The 24,599-nt window shown below is 26.2% G+C and overlaps 2 protein-coding genes, 1 non-coding gene and 1 pseudogene across 3 annotated transcripts; 2 read left to right on the top strand and 2 right to left on the bottom strand.

Annotated features, from left to right (window-relative positions):
• The first annotated feature begins 5,184 nt into the window (after nucleotides 1-5,184).
• On the top strand, nucleotides 5,185-8,807 carry LOC105851126 (TMV resistance protein N-like). The gene is made up of 4 exons (XM_012711766.3): nucleotides 5,185-6,454; nucleotides 6,556-6,765; nucleotides 6,864-7,649; nucleotides 7,972-8,807. The coding sequence occupies exons 1-4, from the start codon at nucleotides 5,336-5,338 to the stop codon at nucleotides 8,536-8,538; spliced, it is 2,682 nt and encodes an 893-aa protein (XP_012567220.1). The 5' UTR covers nucleotides 5,185-5,335; the 3' UTR covers nucleotides 8,539-8,807.
• Nucleotides 8,808-9,385: 578 nt separating this feature from the next.
• On the bottom strand, nucleotides 9,386-13,071 carry LOC101503177 (methylecgonone reductase-like). Its single transcript, XM_004515173.4, has 4 exons — nucleotides 12,674-13,071; nucleotides 12,026-12,269; nucleotides 9,988-10,167; nucleotides 9,386-9,844 (listed from the first exon to the last, which is right to left on the bottom strand). Exons 1-4 carry the CDS (start codon nucleotides 12,988-12,990, stop codon nucleotides 9,629-9,631), a joined length of 957 nt encoding a protein of 318 aa, XP_004515230.1. The 5' UTR covers nucleotides 12,991-13,071; the 3' UTR covers nucleotides 9,386-9,628.
• Nucleotides 13,072-13,892: 821 nt separating this feature from the next.
• Nucleotides 13,893-23,104, top strand: LOC101492184 (TMV resistance protein N-like; annotated as a pseudogene).
• Nucleotides 14,477-14,548, bottom strand: TRNAT-UGU (transfer RNA threonine (anticodon UGU)). The gene has a single exon. It is a non-coding gene; the product is annotated as a tRNA-Thr (tRNA).
• Nucleotides 23,105-24,599: the final 1,495 nt, after the last annotated feature.

The following is a 24,599-nucleotide window of genomic DNA, read 5'->3' as shown; positions in this document are numbered from 1 at the left end:
TAAGTCAGGGACTCATCCATATTCGACCAAATCGATTTGGAAATCGATTGGCTTAAAAATCTAGGGCTCGGTACTCACTCAATCGATTTCCCAATCGATTGATTTCAGCCCAGGATTCTGTTTCATCAAAATCCTTCACCCCAATCGATTGCCTAATCGATTGGCTCGGTGAAAATCCTCAGTTTTAGTTGTATGATTGTTTGCTCATGAAACTATCCATGTCTTGATTTGTTATGTTATAATTAGGGGATTGAGAACCTCATTTTACTTTCATTTTAACTGGCAAAGTATTGTATGAACTTTTCGCATATTGAAAATCCTGTTAAGGTGCATGCTTAGTTGAAAAGTTATTTTTAGCATTTAAAACTTAAACGTTATGGGTGTTTAGTTGTGTTGTAAAATGATCAGATTAGGTTGACATAGAGGGATTAGATGTCTTTCTTTTGTATTGCATTTACATTAAAATGGAAGACTGTACCTATACTAATATTGTCAGCTTGGCATGTTATTTTCGATGGGTTACATGTACCATTTGTTGTTGGTTAAATGGTTTGGATTTATAATTGGAGTAACTTTCCCGCTGCTTGTAAATTATAATGACTCAATTATTTATCCAAAGGCATTTCTTTATTTATTTCTCTGCTTTATTTTAAATTCTTTTGAAAAAAAAATATACCCTCGCTTTGAAAAACGGGGTGTTACATTTTTCGATGGTTTCCGGAAATGTTACGTTGAAGTTTTCCGGAAATGATGTTCTGTACCGGAAAACTTTTTTCAAGTTTTCCGGAATGAAAGTTGTGTACCGGAAAACTTGAAAGAAGTTTTCCGGAATTTTTTTTTTTTTGCTTGTTATTTCTCTTCCGGAAATGTTAAATGAAGAAATAAAAAACAATATTTATATATATGAGGGTATTTTAGTATTTTTCCTTTACTTTTGGGGGTATAGGGATAGATGAGTGGGTACAAGGGAAAATTTTCACCATATAGTCAATAGTCCATCTCAACATAGAAAGGATGAAACAAAACCTTTAAGAAAAATTTCCCCTCTACCCCCATTTTTATGCATATACCCCATAATTTTTTGAAAATAACAATTATGCCCTTATTAATTCAAAGATATTTTTTATTTTTATAATTTCATCTTTTCCGGAACTACAAAAAAGATTTCCGGTACACACCTTATTTCCAAAAATCTTTTTTCAAGTTTTCCGGTACAGAAAGTTGTTATCGAAAAACTTTAAAAAAGATTTCCGGTACAGAAGTGAAAAATTGTACTACCGGGAAACTTCATTTCAAAGATTTCTGGTACAGAATGTGTTTCCAGAAAACTTTCTCAAAAAGATTTCCGGTACACACCATTTTTAAAATTTGTTTTTTTAATTTTATTATTTTTATAAATGATAATACATTAGTCAATAATTAACGCATCATAAATATTAATTAACACACATAAATATACCATAAATAATTAATAATTAATACACCATTCAATAATTAATACACTATTAATATACCATAATAATTCATAATTAATACACAATAATTAATGATTAATATCCATAACGAGATCTATAAATTAGTTAAAATCAAATAAATACTAATTTAATAAAAAAAAATAAAACAAAAAAATTATTTTAAAAAATATTTTAAAAAAAAATCAAACAACTACCGGAAAACATGTGGATGAAGTTTTTCGGTGGTTTCCGGAAATGTTACGTTGAAGTTTTCCGGAAATGATGTTCCGGAAATGATGTTCTGTACCGGAAAATTTTTTTTAAGTGTTCCGGAATGAAAGTTGTGTACCTGAAAACTTTTTTCAAGTTTTCCGAAATTTTTTTTTTGCTTGTTATTTCTGTTCCGGAAATGTTAAATGAAGAAATTAAAAAAAAATATTTATATATATGAGGGTATTTTAGTATTTTTTCCTTTACTTTTGGGGGTATAGAGATAAATGAGTGGGTACAAGGGAAAATTTTCAACCTTGAAATATTTGATTGGGAATTGAACCACGAGAAAATGGACAAAATCAATAAGATTCCACAATGCATTCCTCACAATGCAAAAAATTTTAAAATGGATCTTACAAATCTTTGTTTAAACAATTTAATTAAAGATTTATTATATAAATATTTATGTATAAGTTGTTTTCACAAAAAATAAAGTTAAATTATTTTCACTGATTATAAATGTTTTTCAAAGGTTATAAATATGGAGATTAACTTTCATTTACAATTTATTTGACTTCATTTAAACAACTACAATTCTATATATAAACTACAAAAAAATCATAAAATTACTCTCACATTTATCTTACAGATGATTGCACATTTTACGTAAATGACTTAAAATTTTTACAAAATTAAACAAGTATTTATATAAGAAATGAAGTGTAAATTTATTTATTTTTTAAGTAAAACCGCTTTTTATTTAAGTATATCAAAAACTATGTAATCATAATAAAAATACAATATTATTATCCTTAGGAGATTAAAGCACATGTTGACATTTCTTTTAGTTGCTACCTTCCTATAGTATTTTTTTTAGTAGTAATAGGATTCTACCACTTTTGAAGAAAAAAAAAAAGGTTTCTAACAATATTACAAACTTAATAGAAGAACGTAGAACTCAAAAACTCAAATATTTACATTAACAAAAATTGAAAAAATGTAGAACTCAAAATTGAAAGAAAAAAATTAAAAGGGTCCCTTTTGTAGTGTTGATTGTGGGAAGAAGGGAGTCAATTTCAGTACTAAAAGTGGTTAAATTTGCAGTGGCGGTGCTTTCTTTTATCCTCTCATCTCTCACAATAACATATCTTCTTTATATATATAGATATATCAACTATCTTATTTAATCATTCAATCTCAAGATGACACAACAAGTATCTTAGGAGAGAGAAAAAATATTTGTATTTAAATTTGTGTCAAATATGTCTATACATATATTATATAAGTCATTTTCTATATAAGTGATTTGTTATACAATTTGTTATAGTAGTTGGATGTTACATATTCTGACCACTTGATGGTTTAATATATATATATGACCACATGAACATTTTATAGAATAAAACACGAGTTGAACTACAATTCTACTGTTATTATAGGCATATAAAAAAGGAACTTCTTGCAATAACTAACACAGATCAATTACCGTTTTTAGTCTCTAAAAATAAATGCATTTTTGTTTATTAAAAATGTCTAAAATAAATTTGTAATTAATAAAAAAGTAAATTTTATATTCTAATATTTTTAAATTTAAAAATAATAAAATATATATCATCTAAAAATAATATACAACAAGAAAGACCATGAAAATTAGATGAAGTGGTCAATTAAAAGTTCTCAACAACGATTTTTTTTGCTTCAAGCTATTACATCAAGAAATAAATTTTAGACTCTTTAACTACTCTAAAAAGAGTCAAGTAAGACAATGAAAATTTTAAGAATTAAAAAAACATAAGTGAAAGTAAAATGTAAATAAATTGTTAATAATTTTTTTAATAATTAATTGAAATGTGTTTACAATAACAATAACACTTACTATATTTACTAAACAAATCAGAGGCTAACTCCTTTTAGCCATGATTAATTTTCTTAGTTTAATTGTAGTTTTAGTTCTTCTAATATTAATAATTTATGGAATTGATCTCTGTATTTTACACGTCGACAGTTTTAGTCTATTTCTCATATTTTTGAACTAAAAAACAACGATTTGACATATTTTTAATAACGTCAAATATAATTCTATAATGTAGAATCATTTAGATTCATTAATTATTCATATATCATTAATTAAATTAAAAATATAAAAAAAATCAAAGTTGAAATCTAAATTTTTACGATATTTTATTTCAATTTCATAGATCTTAATCATTTTACATCATCCTATCATTCTTTCATTTCATTATTTAAAACTTCTCACGTCATCATTTTTTAATTAAAAAATAAAAAAGATGGACCAAAACTATCGATTTTTTAAAATAGGAATACCAATTTCATAAATAAAAAAAATAAATAAACTAAAATTATACTTAAATCAATTTTCTTTACTCAACTAGACTCTATGATCGTGTTTGAAATTATGTACGCTAAACAACTACTATTCACCTAACATTCTCAAGTTTTGCAATTAAGACAATGAAAGTTTTAAGAATTAAAAAAACATAAGTAAAAGTAAAATGCAAATAAATTATCAATAATCTTTTTTTAATTGATTGAAATGTGTTTACAATAAGAATAACAATTACTATATTTACTAAACAAATCAGATGCTAACTCCTCTTAGCCGTGATTATGGATAACTAATAGTAGCGGTTTAATTTTCTCAAGTCAATTGCAATTGCAGTTCTAGTCCTTCTATTATTAATAATTTATGGAATTAATCCTCGTATTTTACACGTCAACAGTTTTAGTTTATTTCTCATATTTTTGAACTAAAAAACGACGATTTGACATATTTTTAATAATGTCAAATATAATTCTATAATATAGAATCATTTAGATGCATTAATTATTCATGTATCATTAATTAAATGAAAAAAAAAATTCAAAGTTGAAATCAAAATTGTTACGATACTTTATTTCAATTTCATAGGTATTAATCATTTTTTACATCATTCTATCATATGTTTCATTTCATTATTTAAAATATCTCACGTCATTATTTTTTAATTAAAAAATTAAAAAGAGAAACCAAAACTATCGAATTTTTAAAATAAGTGTTGACACCTAATTTTATCTAATTTTTACTTTTTATTAAAAAAGGAAATAATAATAATAATAATAATAAATATATGTGAATAAATATAAAAATAAAAATAAATAATTAGGGATATAAGCTTTTAACAATCACAGGTGTTTTCGGTGCTTGTTTGCCTCTAATTCTTGTTCAGACTATTTTCTAAAATATAAAAATAATAATAAGAAATAAAAATAAAAGAAATTGAAAAGAAATGAATTGATGGTCATAAAAATCGATGCAATGATGATCAAAATAAATGTGAAAACAATTGGTGTAATATATTAAATTACACATGCAGTTCTTTAAGTTTGAAAATTTTCTCTGTTATAAAATGTTAAGATTTAATTAAAATATCGTAAAAAGTTCACTCTGAAAACTACTTTACATGTAAAGGAAGTTAAAGATATTGATTATGTGAATATCGCAAAAAGTTCACTATGAAAACTACTCTACATGTAGAGGAAGTTAAAGATATTGATTATATGAATAGACTTTTATTACTTTATTTTGAAGGTTATACTATGTAGAGAAATATATATCATTTATAAGATGGATGTAATTTTAATTGATTTACTAACTTATCTTAGCGAACATGAATTATAGATATGAATACAAGTTTATTGGGGAAATAGTGAAATACATCTCCAACAAGATCAATCGTATTTCATTGCATGTTGCGAACTACCCCGTTGGATTACGGTCTCGAGTACAACAAGTTAAATTGCTTCTTGACGAGGGATCCAATGATGGGGTGAACATGGTGGGAATTTTTGGTACCGTAGGAATGGGAAAATCAACACTTGCAAGAGCAATTTACAATTTTGTTGCTGATCAATTTGAAGGTTTATGTTTTCTTCATAATGTGAGAGAAAATTCATCTCAAAACAACTTGAAACATCTCCAAGAAGAGCTCCTTTTAAAAACAATTGGATTGAAAATTAAGGTAGGAGATGTTAGTGAGGGAATTCAAATCATAAAGGAAAGGCTACATACAAAAAAAGTTCTTTTAATTCTCGACGATGTTAACAAACTAGAACAGTTACATGCCATGGCCGGAGAGCTAGACTGGTTCGGTCGTGGTAGTAGAGTCATCGTTACCACTCGAGACGAACACTTACTAAAATGTCATGATATTGAAAGAAGATATGAAATAGAATGTTTAAATGGGAAAGAAGCTCTTGATTTGTTGAGGTGGATGGGTTTTAAATCTAACAAAGTTCATTCAAGTTATGAACCAATTTTAAACCGTGCAATTAGTTATACTTCAGGCCTTCCATTAGCTATTGAAATATTGGGTTCAAATTTGTTTGGAAAGGGCATAGAAGCATGGAAGTATACATTAGATGGATATACAAAGAGTCCTAATAAAGAAATTCAAAAGTTACTTAAAGTAAGTTTTGATGCTTTAGAGGAAGAGGAACAAAGTGTCTTTTTAGATATTGCTTGTTTTTTCAAAGGATGTGAATTGAGAGAGGTTGAAGAGATACTTCATGCTCATTATGGTTGCTCTATAAAACATAGAATTAAAGTGTTGGTTGAAAAATCTCTCATTAAGATTACTCATTTCGATTTTAGAAATAACGTTACATTACATGATTTGATAGAGGACATGGGTAAAGAAATTGTACGACAAGAATCACCCAAAAAGCCTGAAAAACGTAGTAGATTATGGTTCCAAGAAGATATATTTGAAGTTTTACAAAAGAATAAGGTTAGTAAGATTCATATTTTTCAATTTTTAATGGTTAACTAGTTTTTTTTTTTTTGAAGTTTAATCTATTATGTGTTTAATTCATGTCTTTTTGTTCACAGGAAAGTAGTAAAATTGAAATGATATCTCTGGATTGCGACTCAATTAAAGAGGTATTAGATTGGAATAAAAAGTCATTCGAGAAGATGAAAAGTCTCAAAACACTTATAATTAAAAGTGGTAATTTTTTCATAAATTTTCCAAATAGTTTGAGAGTATTAAAATGGGAATACTCTCATTCAACATGTATACTATCTAGCTTTGTCGACAAGGTAAGTGAAATAAATCCTTTTTTATTTATTCTGTATATCTAAAAATTCACAATGAGATTCTTCATTTGATTTTTCTATTTCTTTTTTTGTTTATGCAGACATTTTGGAATATGAAAATTTTGGAACTGGACAATTGTGAATATTTAACACAAATATCAGATGTCTCATGTCTTCCAAATTTAGAAGAACTTTCATTTCAGCATTGTGAGAATTTAACAACAATTCACAATTCTATTGGATTCTTGAATAAACTTGAATTCTTATATGCTAATGATTGTGTCAAGTTGAGGAGTTTTCCACCATTGATGTTGTCTTCTCTTAAAAAGCTACAAATTAATGGTTGTAAGAGTCTTCATAGTTTTCCAGAAATATTGGACAAGATGGAAAATATAGAAACCATTTCAATTGATGGAACTTCCATAGATGGCTTTCCAACTTCATTTCAAAATCTCATTGGACTTGTTTATGTATGTATAGAAGGAAATGGAATTTTCACTCTATCAAGTAGCATTTGTGAGATTTCAAATTTGTTAACAATTTCATTTTGGGGTAATCAAACATTATTGCTGAGTCAGAATGATAAATTGAGTTCCACAGTGTCTTCAAATGTGATAGATCTTGACCTAAAAAACAGCAACCTCTCTGATGTATATATTCCAATTATTCTCACATGGTTTGCAAATGTGAAATATCTAGACCTTTCTCAAAATAATTTCACAATTCTTCCAGAATGCATCAAAGAATGTCAATTACTACGAAATCTTAAATTGGATGATTGCAAATTTCTTGAGGAAATTTTAGGGATTCCTCCAAATCTCAAAGTTTTTTCTGCATTAAGATGCAAATCATTAAATTTCTCAAGTAGAAGCATGCTACTAAATCAGGTAATGTTTTTTCTTATCTAACTATTTCATTCAATATTTCATTATGGCTTAAATATATATATGTTTGGTTCATGTAACTTGTAGTTTTGTTTATTTTTATCTCTGTAAAAAGTTTTACTAAGTTAACATATCACAACTATTCATAGTTGTGACTTTTGATATAGTTACAATAAATATTAAAAGTTTATAATGATCCTTCGACTGAGATTGATTGATACTGTAAGAGTTTTACAGTCTCAATCTATACAAATATATCTGAAACAAACATATATTTAAGCCGTTATTTATAGTGTAATAATATATGTTATCTAAAAACTAACAGCAAGTTCATGAGGCTGGAGAAACCAGGTTTAGTTTTCCATCACCAGGAAATGAAATGATTCCAAAATGGTTTAATCACAAAAGCAGAGGATCTACATCTTTTTGGTTTCGTAACAAGTTCCCTTCTGCTTTAATTTTCTTTTTTGCTAAATCAATGAAGCATAAGAGAAATGAAAATGGAAGGTCTTATCATTATTGGCTGATGTTTCTTAAATTAGAAGCTACTCTGTTGTTCAATGATTGTGACTATAAATTGTATCTTCCTCATTGTTCGTCATATTATCCCGATGATCGGATACAACTCGAACATACATATGTTTTTGATTTGAAACTGCAAGCTGAGGTTGATGTTAAAGAATATGACGACACGCGGGAAGAGAAGCGAAAACTGATCAAATCTAAATTGGGTGAAGCATTTTTTAAAAAGGAATGGATTCATTTGAAGATTGAGTATAGGAATGTGTTTGATAAGGAGTTGAAAGTTCCCACAAAATATGGAATCTACATTTTCAAGGAGAAAAACTACATGGAGGATATCAGATTCACTGATCCTAATAGAAAGTGTTAAAAATCTCACAATTTGGATGAGATAAGATATACCAAAATGTATATATGTGGTGATAGTTTTTCATACAAGTCAATTTTGTAAAGAATGTATTAGACAACTCAAATTATAAGATGGTATCAGAGTCTAACCAAAAGACTCTTACTATCAGATCACTTTTCATTGGAGAATGAAGAGATAAGACATATAAGTTTACGAGAAATAAACTGTATGTACATTCATTGATGTGAACATATATTCATTTCAAATGGATGATTATTAATTGCAATAAATATTTCAATGTATGTAGCATTTCAGATCAAATTTAGACACATCAAATAAATAAATAAAACTCCAAATGTATGTTTGTTGCAAAGCAACTTTATAGTTTGTTTGGAGAAACTTAGTTTGGGAATAAGGGGTTTAAGAGAGAGATAATAGTAGGAGCATGTGAGGCAAACTGTTATATTTTGCAAAAGAGATTTTTTTATGGATTGAATTTTTCATCACTGCATTTGAGCCCCATGAAAGTCCTAGTGGTAGAATTGTGAATCACCTCTACTGCATGTGTTGGAGGCACCATGTTTACATATGAGGTAATAGTATGGTAAACTGGTAACTATTTTGGCTATTAATCCTACTTATGTATTATTTCTTCAGAAATTCTATCAATTATTGATCTTAGGTTTATTGTTTATCTTTGTAGATCCGATTCAAATGTAACTTTGTTTTCACGATTGTCGTCTTGATTTTAGAAATCGGTCTATAATCGAGAAAACAGTTGAACAAAAGAGTAAATGTAACAACTTTTATTGTTATTTTTTATTTTAATAAATAAAGTGAAGAAAAATCATAAAAAATACCAACAATATCCGTGACAAAATCCTATTTATCAAAAAATAAAATGAAAATATGGTTTTTTTTTTATCTCATGGTTGATAAAAAAAACACTTTTTCACTGTAAAGCCAAACACTACTTTACTTTTTTTTCTCTAATTATGATTTTCTCTCATCTCTCAATAGTATTATACATAAAAGGAGTACATAATTTTAACAACTTAATCAAAACATCTTATACATAAATACTAGTATAATAAATGTTTAATTAAATTGTTTATTCAAATAACTCTTCCAAGGATTTGTAAGGTCCATTTTTGGATACAAACATTTCTGCATTGTAAGGTATGCATTGTGGAATCTTATTGATTTTGTCCAATTCCTCTTGGCTCAATTCCCAATCAAATATTTCAAGGTTTTGTTTCATCCTTTCTTTGTTGAAGCTTTTCACAATTGCACTTGTCCCTTGCTCAAGTATCCATCTTAGTGCTATCTGCATGATATCTATGTTAGAGATTGACTTTTATCATAATAGCCATCACAACATATGTGTTTAGGAAAGTTTGTTTAGGATAAGATAGTTCAAAGTTGTAAATAAAAATAGCTTGAAATAAAATAAAATAAAATGAGATGCACCTGAGCTATAGTCTTATTTCTAGCCTCAGCAATTTCATGAAGAATTGGATTCTCCATGACAACATTAGAACCCCAAAAAACTTTGTATCCTCCTAATGGTGACCATGCACTCATATGAATTCCTTTTTGCTTGCAAAAATCCTTCAGTTTCCCTTGTTGCCATGATGGATTCAATTGCACCTAAATTCAAATAAGAGTGCATTTCAACTTTATGCATTAATCAGCTAACTTTCTATGCTAATTTCATCCCTACTTATAATCATCTTTAACACTTATCACACACAATTAGCAAAAACATGCGGTGTATTTAATTGTCTATCTGAAACATCTTTTGTACGAAGATGTGTTAAAATTTCGCTTTTCTTCCAATTTTATATAACTGTTCCAGTTGAATTTGATATTGGGCGAATTTGTTTGAGTTTAAATAAAAATTATTTTTAGTTTAGAAAATTTAGTTTTTTATATAGATTTATCTAAAAATGATTTTTTAATTTTCGTTTTTTTATTATCGTAAAACTGATTTTTTTTAAATGATTTTTAATTTATTTGTATGTAATTGTTTAAAAGTGATTTTTTAAACTATAATATGAATAAATTATTTCATTATTGTTTACTTATTTTTCTTGTATTTTTTTTTATACTAAAAATCGAATAATATCTTATAATAATAGTGGAATTGCTGGTAGACAGTAAAAAAAAATTCCCTCGTAACACTATTGATAAAACATCCAATTAGAACATCTAACAAGATCTTATCTTATTTCTAGTAGAATTAAAAAACATTAAACATAAAATATCTATATATATATATATATATATGTGTGTGTGTGTGTGTGTGTTGTGTGTAACTTTGTCAAAAATATATATATATATATATATATATATATATATATATATATATATATATATATATCAAAACCTAGTAAAAATTGAAATAGGACAATTTTGGATTTTCTAAAAAGGGTAAGGGTACTTACATGATTTTCTCTCGTTAATGACTTAAGTTTTGTGTTTTTAAAATTTGTAGCATCTTTCTCTCTCATCTATTGATGAAGGGAATGTGAGAAACTACTATTTTTAGTTTTTCATTTTTAGCTAAAAATTGATTTTTCAGAAATATGAAACAAACACCATTAAAACATTAAAGGTATTAAAATTTGAAACAAACACATCCATTATTTAAAATTAACTATTTCAATCATAATCTATAATATTGTTCGAATATTTCTAATAACTCTATTCAATCTATTTTTTTACTAATTTTAATTAATTTATATTGTTATTATAATTAATTATTATTTTTAATAATTTATGCATGAATTTTGGTTTTTATAACTTTTAATATAAAATATATATATATTTTAGTAGAAGTCACCAATTACATGACCCAAATTGAAAATGTAACCTATTGAAAGTCCAAAAAGTAGAGTATATTTTGGTATTTAAAAAAAAAATTGAAGAGAACATCCGTAAAAGTAATTAAATGTAGATGTAGAAAAATAATAATAGATTTAATTATTAATTTAAATAAGGATTAATTAAATAAGTTTTTAGTGTTTATAAAAAGTCGTGATTTTTTTCACCTGCAAAATTATCCTATAAATAGTTTTAGCTATTACTGAAATGATAACATATATTTTAAAATTATATTTTTGTAAATATGTTTAAAGAATTATAAAAAGTTTCTCTACAAAAAGTTATTTCGAAATTTAATATTCAGCCCCATATTTTCGTTACTTTTATCTTAAATTGATGACATTTAAAAATCTCATATTTAATTTATTTTAAATTAAAAAGTTCTAAATTTTTATAGAGATTCTTTTTAAAATGTTCTAAATTTCTTTGTAAAATATTCAATTAAAATTTTTAAATTTAATGGATAATAAAATATATTTCGTTCCAACAGATATTATAATTAATTGTAGAATAATTTTGTAATAACTAAAAATGTGAACAAATTTCAGATATTAAAAATAAAATTTTACAATTTTATATGAATTAAAAAACTTATTTAACCCTTTAATTAAATAAGTAGTACCTGATTAACTGCAGGAGGAATGGTGCCATTTTCTAAGATTAGAGAAAGCTTTTTGATGCCAAAGTTGCTAACACCAATAGACTTAGCTAAGCCTAATTTATTACAATCTTCCATAGCTTTCCATGTTCCTTTTATGTCAAAAGGAATCACATCTTCACCTGTGTAGTTAAAGCCTACAACATCTTGTCTCAACCTCACTGGCCAATGAATCAAGTAGAGATCAACATACTCCAACCCAAGTTTTCTAAACAATTCCAACCAAAAAAAATAAAAAATAAACTTAAGAGAACAAAAAGACACAAACTTAAAATAAAATAAAATAAAATAAAATAAAATAAATAAAAATTTAAATATGATTTATTTACAATAACTATAGTATTTTTTGTTTTATTTTACTCCCTATAATTTTTTTTTAAAATTCAGTACATACAAAAAATTATTATTTTTAGTATAATGGTCAATTTATTGAGTAAGGTAAGATAATTTTTTGAGTACATTGTACATCAAATATTAAAAACAATAATTTTTGAATTTGTAAAGACTGAATTAAAAAAAAAAAAAACAAGAAAAACACTATAATTGCATAGACTATATATAGTCATATTTATACAAATAAAAAATAATAAAGGGATAGAGAATTATGCTTGCTTGAGAGTTGTTTTGAGAGCTGGAAGAACAAGATTAGGGTGAGCATGAGTACACCATAACTTGGAAGTAATGAAAACTTCATCTCTATTTTTGATAAGGCCTAACTCTAAAGCCTTTGAAATAGCTTTTCCTAGAGATTCTTCACTACCATATACAGCAGCAGTATCAAAATGTCTATAACCAATTTCAATTGCATCAACCAAAATTGAAATAAGAGCTTCATTTGATGGAAGAGGTGCTGTTGCAGTTCCTAGTCCTATCATTGGCATCTTTTTTCCTGAATTTAGTGTCACCTCATATACTTTCTTTGCTTCCATCTTTTTTTTTTATGTAAGTTCAATTCACAATTTTCTCTTATGAATGTGAATTTTAGACTTTGAGTTGTGGTTATAAATAAAAGTTCGTGAAAAATTTTAAGCCACGGGTTGTATAAAAGAAAGTTCTCAATTATGTGGAAATATTGACTATTATGGTATTATTGACTATTGACATTTGATGGAAGTGGAGTACGAGCAATATTTTTTTTGTTATACTTGATAAAGACATATTAACTAAAAATATAATAAATGTATTTAATCAACGCATTCGCCTATAGTCAACTTTTGGGTTCAAAACGCCTTTCTTATTCATATGTCCCTCCTCCTATTTCTTCAATTGCAATATGATACTAAAATACTAATTTATTTCTTTTGAGGGACCGCATTTTCTCTCATAATTACTTTTCTACATAGGTGTCATTTTTTGCCACGCCATGCACCATAGTGCATTTGATGTTACATTTTTTATTTGTTCTGAGAAGCACTCATAATGACGTGTCTTAAATCTCTATTTAAGCTACAAACTCATATCTTGCAGGGTTTTGATCTAGAGGATATTAAAGATCATATTGTACACATTTTGCATATTAGGAATTTGAATGTTTCTCTCTTAGATAAAAGACTATACATATATGGTTAACACTTAGTATGTTTGTTGTTGACTCTGGATTGAACTAAATCGTGTATATCTATTTGATCAACAATTACAAAATTAGGTACCCAACAACGTGAAACACGAATTTAAAAATAACATATTATAGAAACTCAAATTTATACTAGACGAAGCACTTCCAAAAAATAAATGGATCTATATAGAGAATATAATTCATGTATTCAACAATATCACTATTTAAGATATCTTAATTCGCATGATTGTTTGTAGGTGGCTTCAAGAAATTACAAAATTTCCACCGATAATAAACACCTATTTTTTTTTCCGTCTTTTCCTTTTTCACTCTTCTTAGTTTCCCTCTTTTACTTTTCCCTTTTCCCAAAATCAATTAAATCCTAAGACACTTTTTCTTTAATTTTCCAGCCATCATCGCTCTTTTCCATCTGAGGAACGCAAAAAGGGTTTGAACGTGGTGGTTGGTGAAGAACACACGTGGTGATTTCGCTGCTCCTTCATCTATGAAGAAAATTCAGTTTCACTCTTTTCCTTCTTCTCTCTTTTGCGTGCGGTATTACGTTATTTCCTTAACATGAGCGAAACTGAAATTATGTTTTGAATTTTTTTGGTTTTAATATTTGCATCTAATAAAGACACATAACTACTCATTCTTTGCATATTCTTTTTTGTAAGTTGAAATAATTATTTTATATTGATTCATGATTGCAAGTTATTTGTTCCTTCTCTGATTGTTACAACAGTTGCATAAAATAACCAATTTTCCAATCAAGCTACATCCATATCGATAACCAGCTTTTAAATTTCCAAATATTTTAGATCAAAATTTCCAAACAAAATCAAATTAAAATATGGAAATGCCCTCACGCAGGATCGAACTACGGACCTTCAGTTTACAAGACTGACGCTCTACCACTGAGCTATAAGGGCCATTTGTTACAATTTTCGTAACACTTTAATATATCGAATTGTTATGGAACATTATTTGGATGATGATTTTACTTTTGGATTAATTGGTGTTTAGTTCTTATGTGAATCATGCTGTTTTGTTTTTATTTATGTTTAATTTTTAGTTCTGTTCATACTAATTTATGACCTCTGTTTGGTTGTGACAGCATTTGGTTCATTAGTGTCATCTTTATACTGTGTGAATATTGAACTTTAGTTAATTGCAATGAATCAATAAAATCAAAGACATAGAAAAAGTTGATCTACTGTTATTGTTTTGTTGCTTCTATATGTTTCTTCTCGCTGCGCTTAATCAATAATGACACCATCTAGTATACAAATATTTTAATATAATGCAAAAAGTCTCAAAATGATTGGATTGTTTTTATCAATATACAAAAACACAAATGAATGTATAAATATTCATTGCATTATTTTTTATAAAGTGAAAGTGCATTTATATTTTATATAAAAGGCATATAATGACTAACATTTGAAAACTGAAGAAACTAAATGAACAAACTCTTATTTTCATTTCTTCTCATACTCATTTATATTCATCATTCTCAAACTCTTATTTTCATTTCTTCTCAATTCTTGTGTCTATGCAGCCACCTTCATCTTTCTCTTCATTTTCATATGGTTTCACTTACCAAGTGTTCCTTAATTTCAGAGACATGGACATTTGGTATGATTTCAATGAAATATATATTAAATAGAAAAATAATTGGTCAATTGACTACTTTGAATGGAAAAGAAATAGAAATAGTGATATCAATTTGCTGTCACGCAGAGATAGATAAAGTTTATACAATTATATTATTGTTACATGTTTGGTCCACACGCTTTATAGAAATGCTTATTAAAAATAGTTTTACATTTGTCGACTTAATTCTCATTTTTAACTTCACTTTGCCTTCTTCTTTCTTTTCATATCTCAAATTCTTGTTATGGGTATGGAATCATCCCATTCTTCTTCCTCTTCATTTTCCTATGGATTCTCCTACCAAGTGTTCATCAGTTTTAGAGGCAGTGACACTCCACGGTTTTACCGGCAATCTTTACAAGGCTCTCATGGACAAGGGAATGAACACCTTCATTGATGATAATGATCTTGAAAGAGGAGATGAAATCACAGCATCACTTATCAAGGCTATTGAAAATTCTAGGATTTTCATTCCAGTGTTTTCTATGAATTATGCATCTTCTTCATTTTGTTTGGACGAACTTGTTCAAATCATTAACTGCTTTAAGGAAAAGAGTCGTTTAGTTTTGCCTATTTTCTATGGCGTGGATCCAACAGACGTGCGATATCAGACTGGTAGATACGGCGAAGAACTAACAAAGCATGAAGAATGGTTACAAGACGACAAGGAAAGGTTAAAGCAATGGAAGTTGGCTCTTAATCAAGCAGCTAATTTGTCTGGCTTTCATTTTAGTCCTGGGTATCCTATCCTTCTTTACTTCACTCTTATTTTTCCTTCTTATATTTTATTTCTTAACAAGTTTTAAGGTACAATTAAAAACAGAAAGCGTATCCCTACTATAAATTTTTTGTTCAATAATTTTCTTTAATTTGTACACGTATATATTACTACAATATTTATTAAAATTGACAAAATTAAGAGTTTTGATTCAAGCTTAAATTAAAAACATTTTTTCTTTATATATATTTTTAAGTTTAATTACATTTTGGCCCCTAGTTTGCTAATGGTGTGACCTCTAGTTTTCAATGGATTGATTTTGGCCTCTTACTTTAAATCTATTATATCTATTTAAAACAGACTCCGGTGCCATCTCATCATATTTTGCCACCTCATCATATTTTGCCACTTCATCATATTTCATCCACATCAGCCAAAAAGCTAATGTGTACCTCTTGAGAGTACCCATCCTCTTTCAACAATTTCTCCTCTTCCTTCCACAATTTCTAATATTATTTTATTAGAAATTTATAAATTATATTATTTTATAATAAATTTATAAATTATCTATTATATATATTTAAAACAGACTCCCGATGTCATCTCATCATATTTTGCCACTTCATCATATTTCATCCACATCAGCCAAAAAACTAATGTGTACCTCTTGAGAGTACCCCTCCTCTTTCAACAATTTCTCCTCTTCCTTCCACAATTTCTAATATTATTTTATTAGAAATTTATAAATTATATTATTTTATAATAAATTTATAAATTATCTATTATATATATTTAAAACAGACTCCGGTGTCATCTCATCATATTTTGCCACCTCATCATATTTTGCCACTTCATCATATTTCATCCACATCAGCCAAAAAACTAATGTGTACCTCTTGAGAGTACCCCTCCTCTTTCAACAATTTCTCCTCTTCCTTCCACAATTTCTAATATTATTTTATTAGAAATTTATAAATTATATTATTTTATAATAAATTTATAAATTATCAAATTATTTTACAATTATTTATAATAAATTTATAATTTATAAATTATTTTACAATTTGATAATAATTTATAATTTATATTATTATCAAATTATTTTATAAGTTATTTTATAATAAATTTATAAATCATTTTATAGTATTATTAGTCATTTACCAATTGTAATAATTTATATTATTAGTCATTAAATTCAATGAAAAAAACCACCTAATCATTGATAAATATCGACATAACCACCTAATCACTCATAAATATCGACATAAATGCTATTTATTTAATCCTCCTTACAATTATATTATTTGACTTATGGTGAGTAATGATTTTATACGTTAAAAATTCAATTACTCATTAATGTCAATCCATTTAAAATTACTTCCAATTTATGTCAATTCATTTTTTTTAGTAACATTTTATAAAATAAAAATATATATTCTATTTGACATAAAAGACACAAATTTATTAAAAATAATCATAAAATACGAATATATAAAAACTTATTAAAAAAATTACTTCCAATTATTGAAATACACAAATTTATTTAAAATTATAATATATATAAATATATTAAAAAAATATAATGAACCAACATTTACTATATATGTGTTCTGAAAAAATATGTTAACACTAAATTTTTATCAATTAAATTATATATTTATAATTGAATGTTATTTTTTATTTTAATTTTCCTTATTATAATGATAATTTGAATGATAAAAAATAAATAAAAAATTAAGTATTGCATAAAATTAAATCATTTTTTAATAGAATTTATTTTTGGTACCTATCAACATAACTATAATTCAATTGCACAAATAATTAGTTAAAACTTTTAAATACCTAAAATTGATTTAAAGTATAAGTGATAAACATGATTTTCCCTCATTTTAAGTTTCTTAATCATATTCAATTATTACAAATCAATAAAGTAATATTATAAGATAACTATATTTATAATAAATAAAATATTACTTATAAACTGATAAAATTATAAAATTATTTTACAATTATTTATAATAAATTTATAATTTATAAATTATTTTACAATTTGATAATAATTTATAATTTATATTATTATCAAATTATTTTATAAGTTATTTTATAATAAATTTATAAATTATTTTATAATATTATTAGTCATTTACCAATAGTAATAATTTATATTATTAGTCATTAAATTCAATTGGAAAAAAACACTTAATCACTCATAATCGACATAAATACTCTTTATGAGGAGTAATAATTTTATATGTTAAAAATTCAATTACTCATTAATGTCAATTCATTTATAGTTACTTTCAATTTATATCAGTTCATTTTTTTAGTAATATTTTATAAAATAAAAATATATATTCTATTTAACAGAAAATACACAAACTATCATTATATGTTCTACAATATAATTCAACATTAATATTTTTTTTAAAGAAAAAATATTAAATAGTCAATTATATTTTTAAATTTTTACATCTTATTGTTGGGTTTGTATCCTATATAATAAGTTATCATACAAATTTTATAACATATTTTAAAAATTAAATTAAATGATTGTGATAAACATGATTTTCCCTCATTTTAATTTTTCTACTCATATTCAATTATTACGAATCAATAAAGTAATATTATTAGATATCTATATTATACATAAAATATTACTTATAAAACTTATAAAATTATAAAAAAAATTTACAATTATTTATAATAAATTTATAATTTATAAATTACTTTACAATTTGATAATAATTTATAATTTATATTATTATCCAATGATTTTATAAGTTATTTTATAATAAAATTATAAATTATTTTATAATATTATTAGTCATTTATCCATGGTAATAATTTATATTTTTAGCCATTAAATACTCATTACTTTCAATTTATGTCAATCTATTTTTGTAGTAACATTTTATAAAATAAAAATATATATTCTATTTGATAGAAAATACATAAATTCATTAAAAATAATCATAAAATACGAATATATAAAAAATTATTAAAAAAATTATTTCCAATTATTAAAATCTATTATCTATTATATATATTTAAAATAGACTTCTAATGCCACAACAACTTATTTTTTTTTTTACAAACTCTTGATGAAATATATTCAATAATTTTTTTTTTATAACAACTTCTAATGCTCGCAATTAAAACATCATACTAATAAAACAAATAAATTTAACTGCGCTACAATATAATTCAACATTAACATTTTTTATATCTTATTTTTGGGTTTGTATTTTACATTTTATTTCATCAAATAACTACAAGTACCATTATATGTTAAAAAAAAAATTAATAATCAAAGTACAATGAGTCAAACAATTATCTTATATAATAAGTTATCATACGAATTTAAATAATATTTTGAAAATTAAATTAGATGATTGTGATAAACATGATTTTCCTTCATTTTAATTTTTCTAATCATATTCAATTATTACAAATCAATAAAATAATATTATAAAATAATTATATTTATAATACATAAAATATTACTTATAAAACTTATAAAATTAATTCATTAATATCCGCGCAGTGCGTGGGCCATAATCTAGTTTATCTTGTGTGTTTTGGACAAATTGGTTATATTAGATTTTATAATAATATATCATTACATTGATGTGATTGTGATTGTGATAACGATGCATTTCTAACTTACCTTACTCAACAGGCAAAGATATGAATACAAATTTATTGGGGAGATAGTAGAATACATCTCCAAAAAGATCAATCGTGTTCCTTTACATGTTGCCAATTACCCTGTTGGATTACACCCTCGAGTTCAACAAGTTATATTGCTTCTCGATAAGGAATCTCATGAAAATGTCCATATGGTTGGACTTTATGGTACTGGAGGCATGGGCAAATCAACACTTGCTAAAGCAATTTATAATTTTGTTGCTGATCAATTTGATGGTTTATGTTTTCTTGATAATGTGAGAGAGAATTCAACTCCAAATAGCTTGAAACATCTCCAAGAAGAGCTCCTTTTAAAAACAATTGGATTGGATATAAAGTTGGGAAGTGTTAGTTATGGAATTCCAATCATAAAAGAAAGGCTTCAGAGAAAGAAGATTCTTTTGATTCTTGATGATGTTGACAAACCAGAGCAGTTGCAGGCTTTGGCATGAGAACGTGATTGGTTTGGTCATGGCAGCCGAGTCATCATTACTACTCGAGACAAACACTTACTCACAAGTCATGAGATAAAAAGCACATATGAAGTAAAAGGATTAAATGAGAAAGACGCTCTTGAATTATTGAGATGGATGGCTTTTAAAAATAATACCATTCATCCAAGTTATGAAGATATTTTAAATCGTGTGGTAACTTATGCTTCTGGCCTTCCATTGGCTTTAGAAGTAGTGGGTTCCAATTTGTATAGAAAAGATATACAAGAATGGAAATCTTTACTAGATGAGTATGAAAGGATTCCAAATAAAGATATCCAAGAGATACTTTTAGTAAGCTATAATAATTTAAGTGAATATCAGCAATATGTTTTTCTTGACATTGCATGTTGCTTCAAAGGATATTTCTTGAAAGAGGTTGAAAATATATTATCTGCACATTATGGTTTCTGCATGAAATATCAAATTGGACTGTTAGTTGATAAATCTCTCGTTAAGACTAATATGTTCAATTACGTGGCATTACATAACTTGATTGAGATCATGGGAAAAGAAATTATTCGAAAAGAATCAGTCATAGAGCCTGGAGAACGCAGTAGGTTGTGGTTCTACAAAGATATTGTTCATGTTTTAACAAAAAATACGGTAAGTAAGCCTCATATATATAATATATATGTGAAATATTTGTTTTTAATATTCAACCTTGATTTTTATTTTTATATGCTCAAGTCATACTTTCTTATTGTGGTTGATTTGTTTTATGTGTTAAAAGGGATCCAAAAGTATTGAAATCATACATTTGGACTGCCCCTCAACTGAACTTGTTATAGATTTGAATGGAAAAGCCTTGGAGAAGATGAAAAATCTCAAAACACTTATCATTAAGAGTGGTTCTTTTTCCAAAGGCTCAATACATTTGCCACGTAATTTGAGAGTATGGCAAACATGTCATTCAGAGTGTATACCATCTAACTTATTCAACAAGGTAAGTGAAATAAATTCTTTTTCTAATCATGTAAATTTATAAAATAACATTGAGATTATTGCTTTAATTTTCATTCTTTTGTTTATGCAGATCTTCATAGATATGAAAATTTTACAATTTAACAATTGTGAATACTTAACAGACATACCAGACGTCTCCTCTCTTCCAAATTTAGAAACTTTTTCATTCAAAGAATGTACAAATTTAATTACAATTCACAATTCGATTGGATTTTTAAGTAAACTTAAAGTCTTGAATGCTGAGGGTTGTGACAAGATCATGAGTTTTCCACCCTTGAAGTTGATTTCTCTTAAAAGCCTACAAATTAATGGTTGCAAGAGTCTCCAGAATTTTCCAGAAATATTGGACAAGATGGAATATATAGAATTCATTTTGATTGGTGAAACTTCCATAGAAGGCTTTCCGGCTTCATTTAAAAACCTCACTGGTCTTGTTGAATTAAAGTTAGGAGGTGGGTTTATTAAGTTGCCAAGTACCATATGCGAAATTCCTAATTTGTCAACTATTTCGTATTATTATGGTAATCAAAGATTATTGCTGAAACAAAATGGTAATATGAGTTCTGCTGTGTCTTCAAATGTGACAAATGATAACCTACAAATTAGCAACATATATATCAGATGAAGGTCTTCCAATACTTCTCAAGTGGTTTGCTAATGTGAAAGAACTAAACCTTTCTCATAGCAATTTCAAAATTCTTCCAGGATGCCTTGAAGAATGCCGCTTTCTACGAATACTTGAATTGAAGAGTTGCAAATCCCTTGAGGAAATTAGAGGGATTCCTCCAAATCTAAAATATATTACAGCACAATGGTGCAAATCATTAAAACCCTCGACTAAAAGCATGCTACTAAATCAGGTACTGTTGTTTCTTTCTTACATAAGTATTTGATTCAATATTAATTTCGTTATTTAGAAACTAACATATATTATTTTTAAATGCAGTTAGATATGATTTAAAGTAGTCACAAGATAGTTGTACTTACATGAAATTTTGTTAGATTAGTTAAATAATTGTATATAATTATTTATTTTATCATTTGAAATTTAATATTTTCTTCATGATTTTTTTTACTTTTTGGATTCAACCTTAATTCTCAACAACTGACAGCAACTGCATGAAGCCGGAGAAACCGCTGTTTGTTTTCCGTCGATAGGAGATGAGATGATTCCAAATTGGTTTGAGCACCAAAGCAAAGGAGGGATATCTTTTTGGTTTCGTAACAGGATTCCTTCATTTGCAATTTTCGTATCTACTAAGAAGGAATATGGATGCATTTATCCGCCCGTTGAATTAGTAACATTAGATATGAGACTGTTAGTTAATGACTATGAATGGATTCCACCTCTTCCATTTTTTTTAACAAGTTCCTCATTTTGGAACCTCTCTGATATAAATGTGGATCATACTGCTGTTTTTGAACTGAAACTGCAAAAGAGGATTGATTATGCGATTCTTCCCTCTAAAGCAGAAGAAAGACGGAAACTCATATCTAAATTGAATGAAGCATTTTTAAAAAATGAATGGATCCAAATGAAGCTTGAGTTGGGGGTTCGCCATGATATTTATTCCTATAATTGGAGATCACTCACAAAATTTGGAATCCATTTTTTGAAGGAGAAAAACAAGATGGAGGATATCAAATTCAGCAATCCTAATAGAAAGAGGAAGTTAGATGAAGATCTCAATACTTCATTATCACTACTCCACCCTCTCTTGAAAAAGCATAAATTTGTGGATATGGAAGTTTTTGAGAAAGAACTAATTGAACAACCGCAACACAGTTTGGCTTCTTTATTGTTGAATTTCCTTTCTGTTTGTTTGTTTTGTCTTTTATATCCTTTTGTTTTGGAGGATTATGTATCTTGTTTTCTTTTTCTAATTCTTTTTACTGTATCTTACTATTTTTCTTTTTAATTGTAGCAACAATGTATCAACCATATATTTGATTATTATTTTTTTACTGTATCTTACTATTTTTCTTTACTCTATTTAATGATATCAACTTCCACTCAATTCAAGTATTTGATTATTATTTACATTATGGTATTTCAATGTATGTAGCATTCTCAACTATAAATGTTTAGCTACATCAAATTAAAAAAATAAATAAATAAAACTCCAAATGTGATCTTGCAAAAAGAGATTTCCTTATGGATTGGATTTGTCATCACCATATATTTGATCCCCATGAAAGTCCTAGTGGTACTGATCATGCTTTCACATGGATTGATCCCCATATGCATGTTTACTTAGGAGGTAATATTATGGTCATTATTTGGTTATTAATCTTATATATATATATATATATATATGTTATTTAGAAAATTAATCAATCCTAGGTTTATTGTTTATCTTCGTCACTCTAAAAGCAATTCATATTTGTGTATTTTACATGACTTACATGTGACAAACAAAATCTTAAAAACGAAACTATGTTCAGACATTACTGCTACAATTTAGGCCACATCAGACATATTTTTCCGCAAATAATGATCTGCATTGTAACTGTAGTCGCAATTTATAAAAGTGGTTTCATGTGATGGAAGATGTATTCTTTATAGTGCTAAATAGGGATAGTGAATTTTCAATTTTTTTAATCGATAATTACCATTTCAGTCCTTCTGAATTCTTCACTTATAGTCAAATTTTATGGATTGATTTTCTTGGTCATAATTTTCAACTAGAATATGAACCGCGTTTTTGGGCGAATTTAATTTTAAATTTTTTTATAAGGTGATATATATATATATATATATATTAACCATAATTTAAAAGATAAATTATATAATTGATAATCGTAAACTCTATTTTTATTAAAGTATATGTTATGTAGGAATTTTTAAAATTTGAACATTTTTTCCTACACATATTAAAATGTTTTTGAAGTAATGCTCATAATACATTGATGCTTTAAATTGAGAAAGTAAAGGAACTGAAAAATGTCAAAGATCATATAAGAAAAATCATTTTGTGGTTTAAGAATTTGAAAGTGTTCAACGGATCCAAAATAATATATATTAGTTAAAGAAAAGAAAATGAGAGTTTTTTACATGTATATCCCTCTTTTAATTTTGTTTTCCTTAGTCTGAAACTTATTTCCCTAAATGCCCTACTTTTTTTATCAGTAAGAAGTTGTTCCCTGGGGAAGCGACCAGCTGAAGAGAATTTTTTTTAACTTCAATAGAAGGTAGTTTCCTGGGGAAGCGACCTCCAACTGATAGCTTTTTTTTTGGGGGTTATATTTTAGTATTTATTTATTATTAGAATTATTAATTTAATTATTTAAAAAATAAAAATAGTAATAATAAATTAAAATAAAATATATTAATAAATTATAAATAAATTTATATTTTAGTTACTACTATTAGAATAAATAATTATTATAAATTATTTAATAAATTATAAATAATTAAAATATTTAAAAATTCAAAATACTGTTAATAAATAATAATAATAAATA

Source organism: Cicer arietinum, chromosome 8 (assembly GCF_000331145.2).
Source record: "Cicer arietinum cultivar CDC Frontier isolate Library 1 chromosome 8, Cicar.CDCFrontier_v2.0, whole genome shotgun sequence".
Taxonomy (NCBI): domain Eukaryota; kingdom Viridiplantae; phylum Streptophyta; class Magnoliopsida; order Fabales; family Fabaceae; genus Cicer; species Cicer arietinum.
The sequence above is the reverse complement of the archived record's forward strand: the minus strand, read 5'-3'. Positions and strand labels throughout refer to the sequence as shown.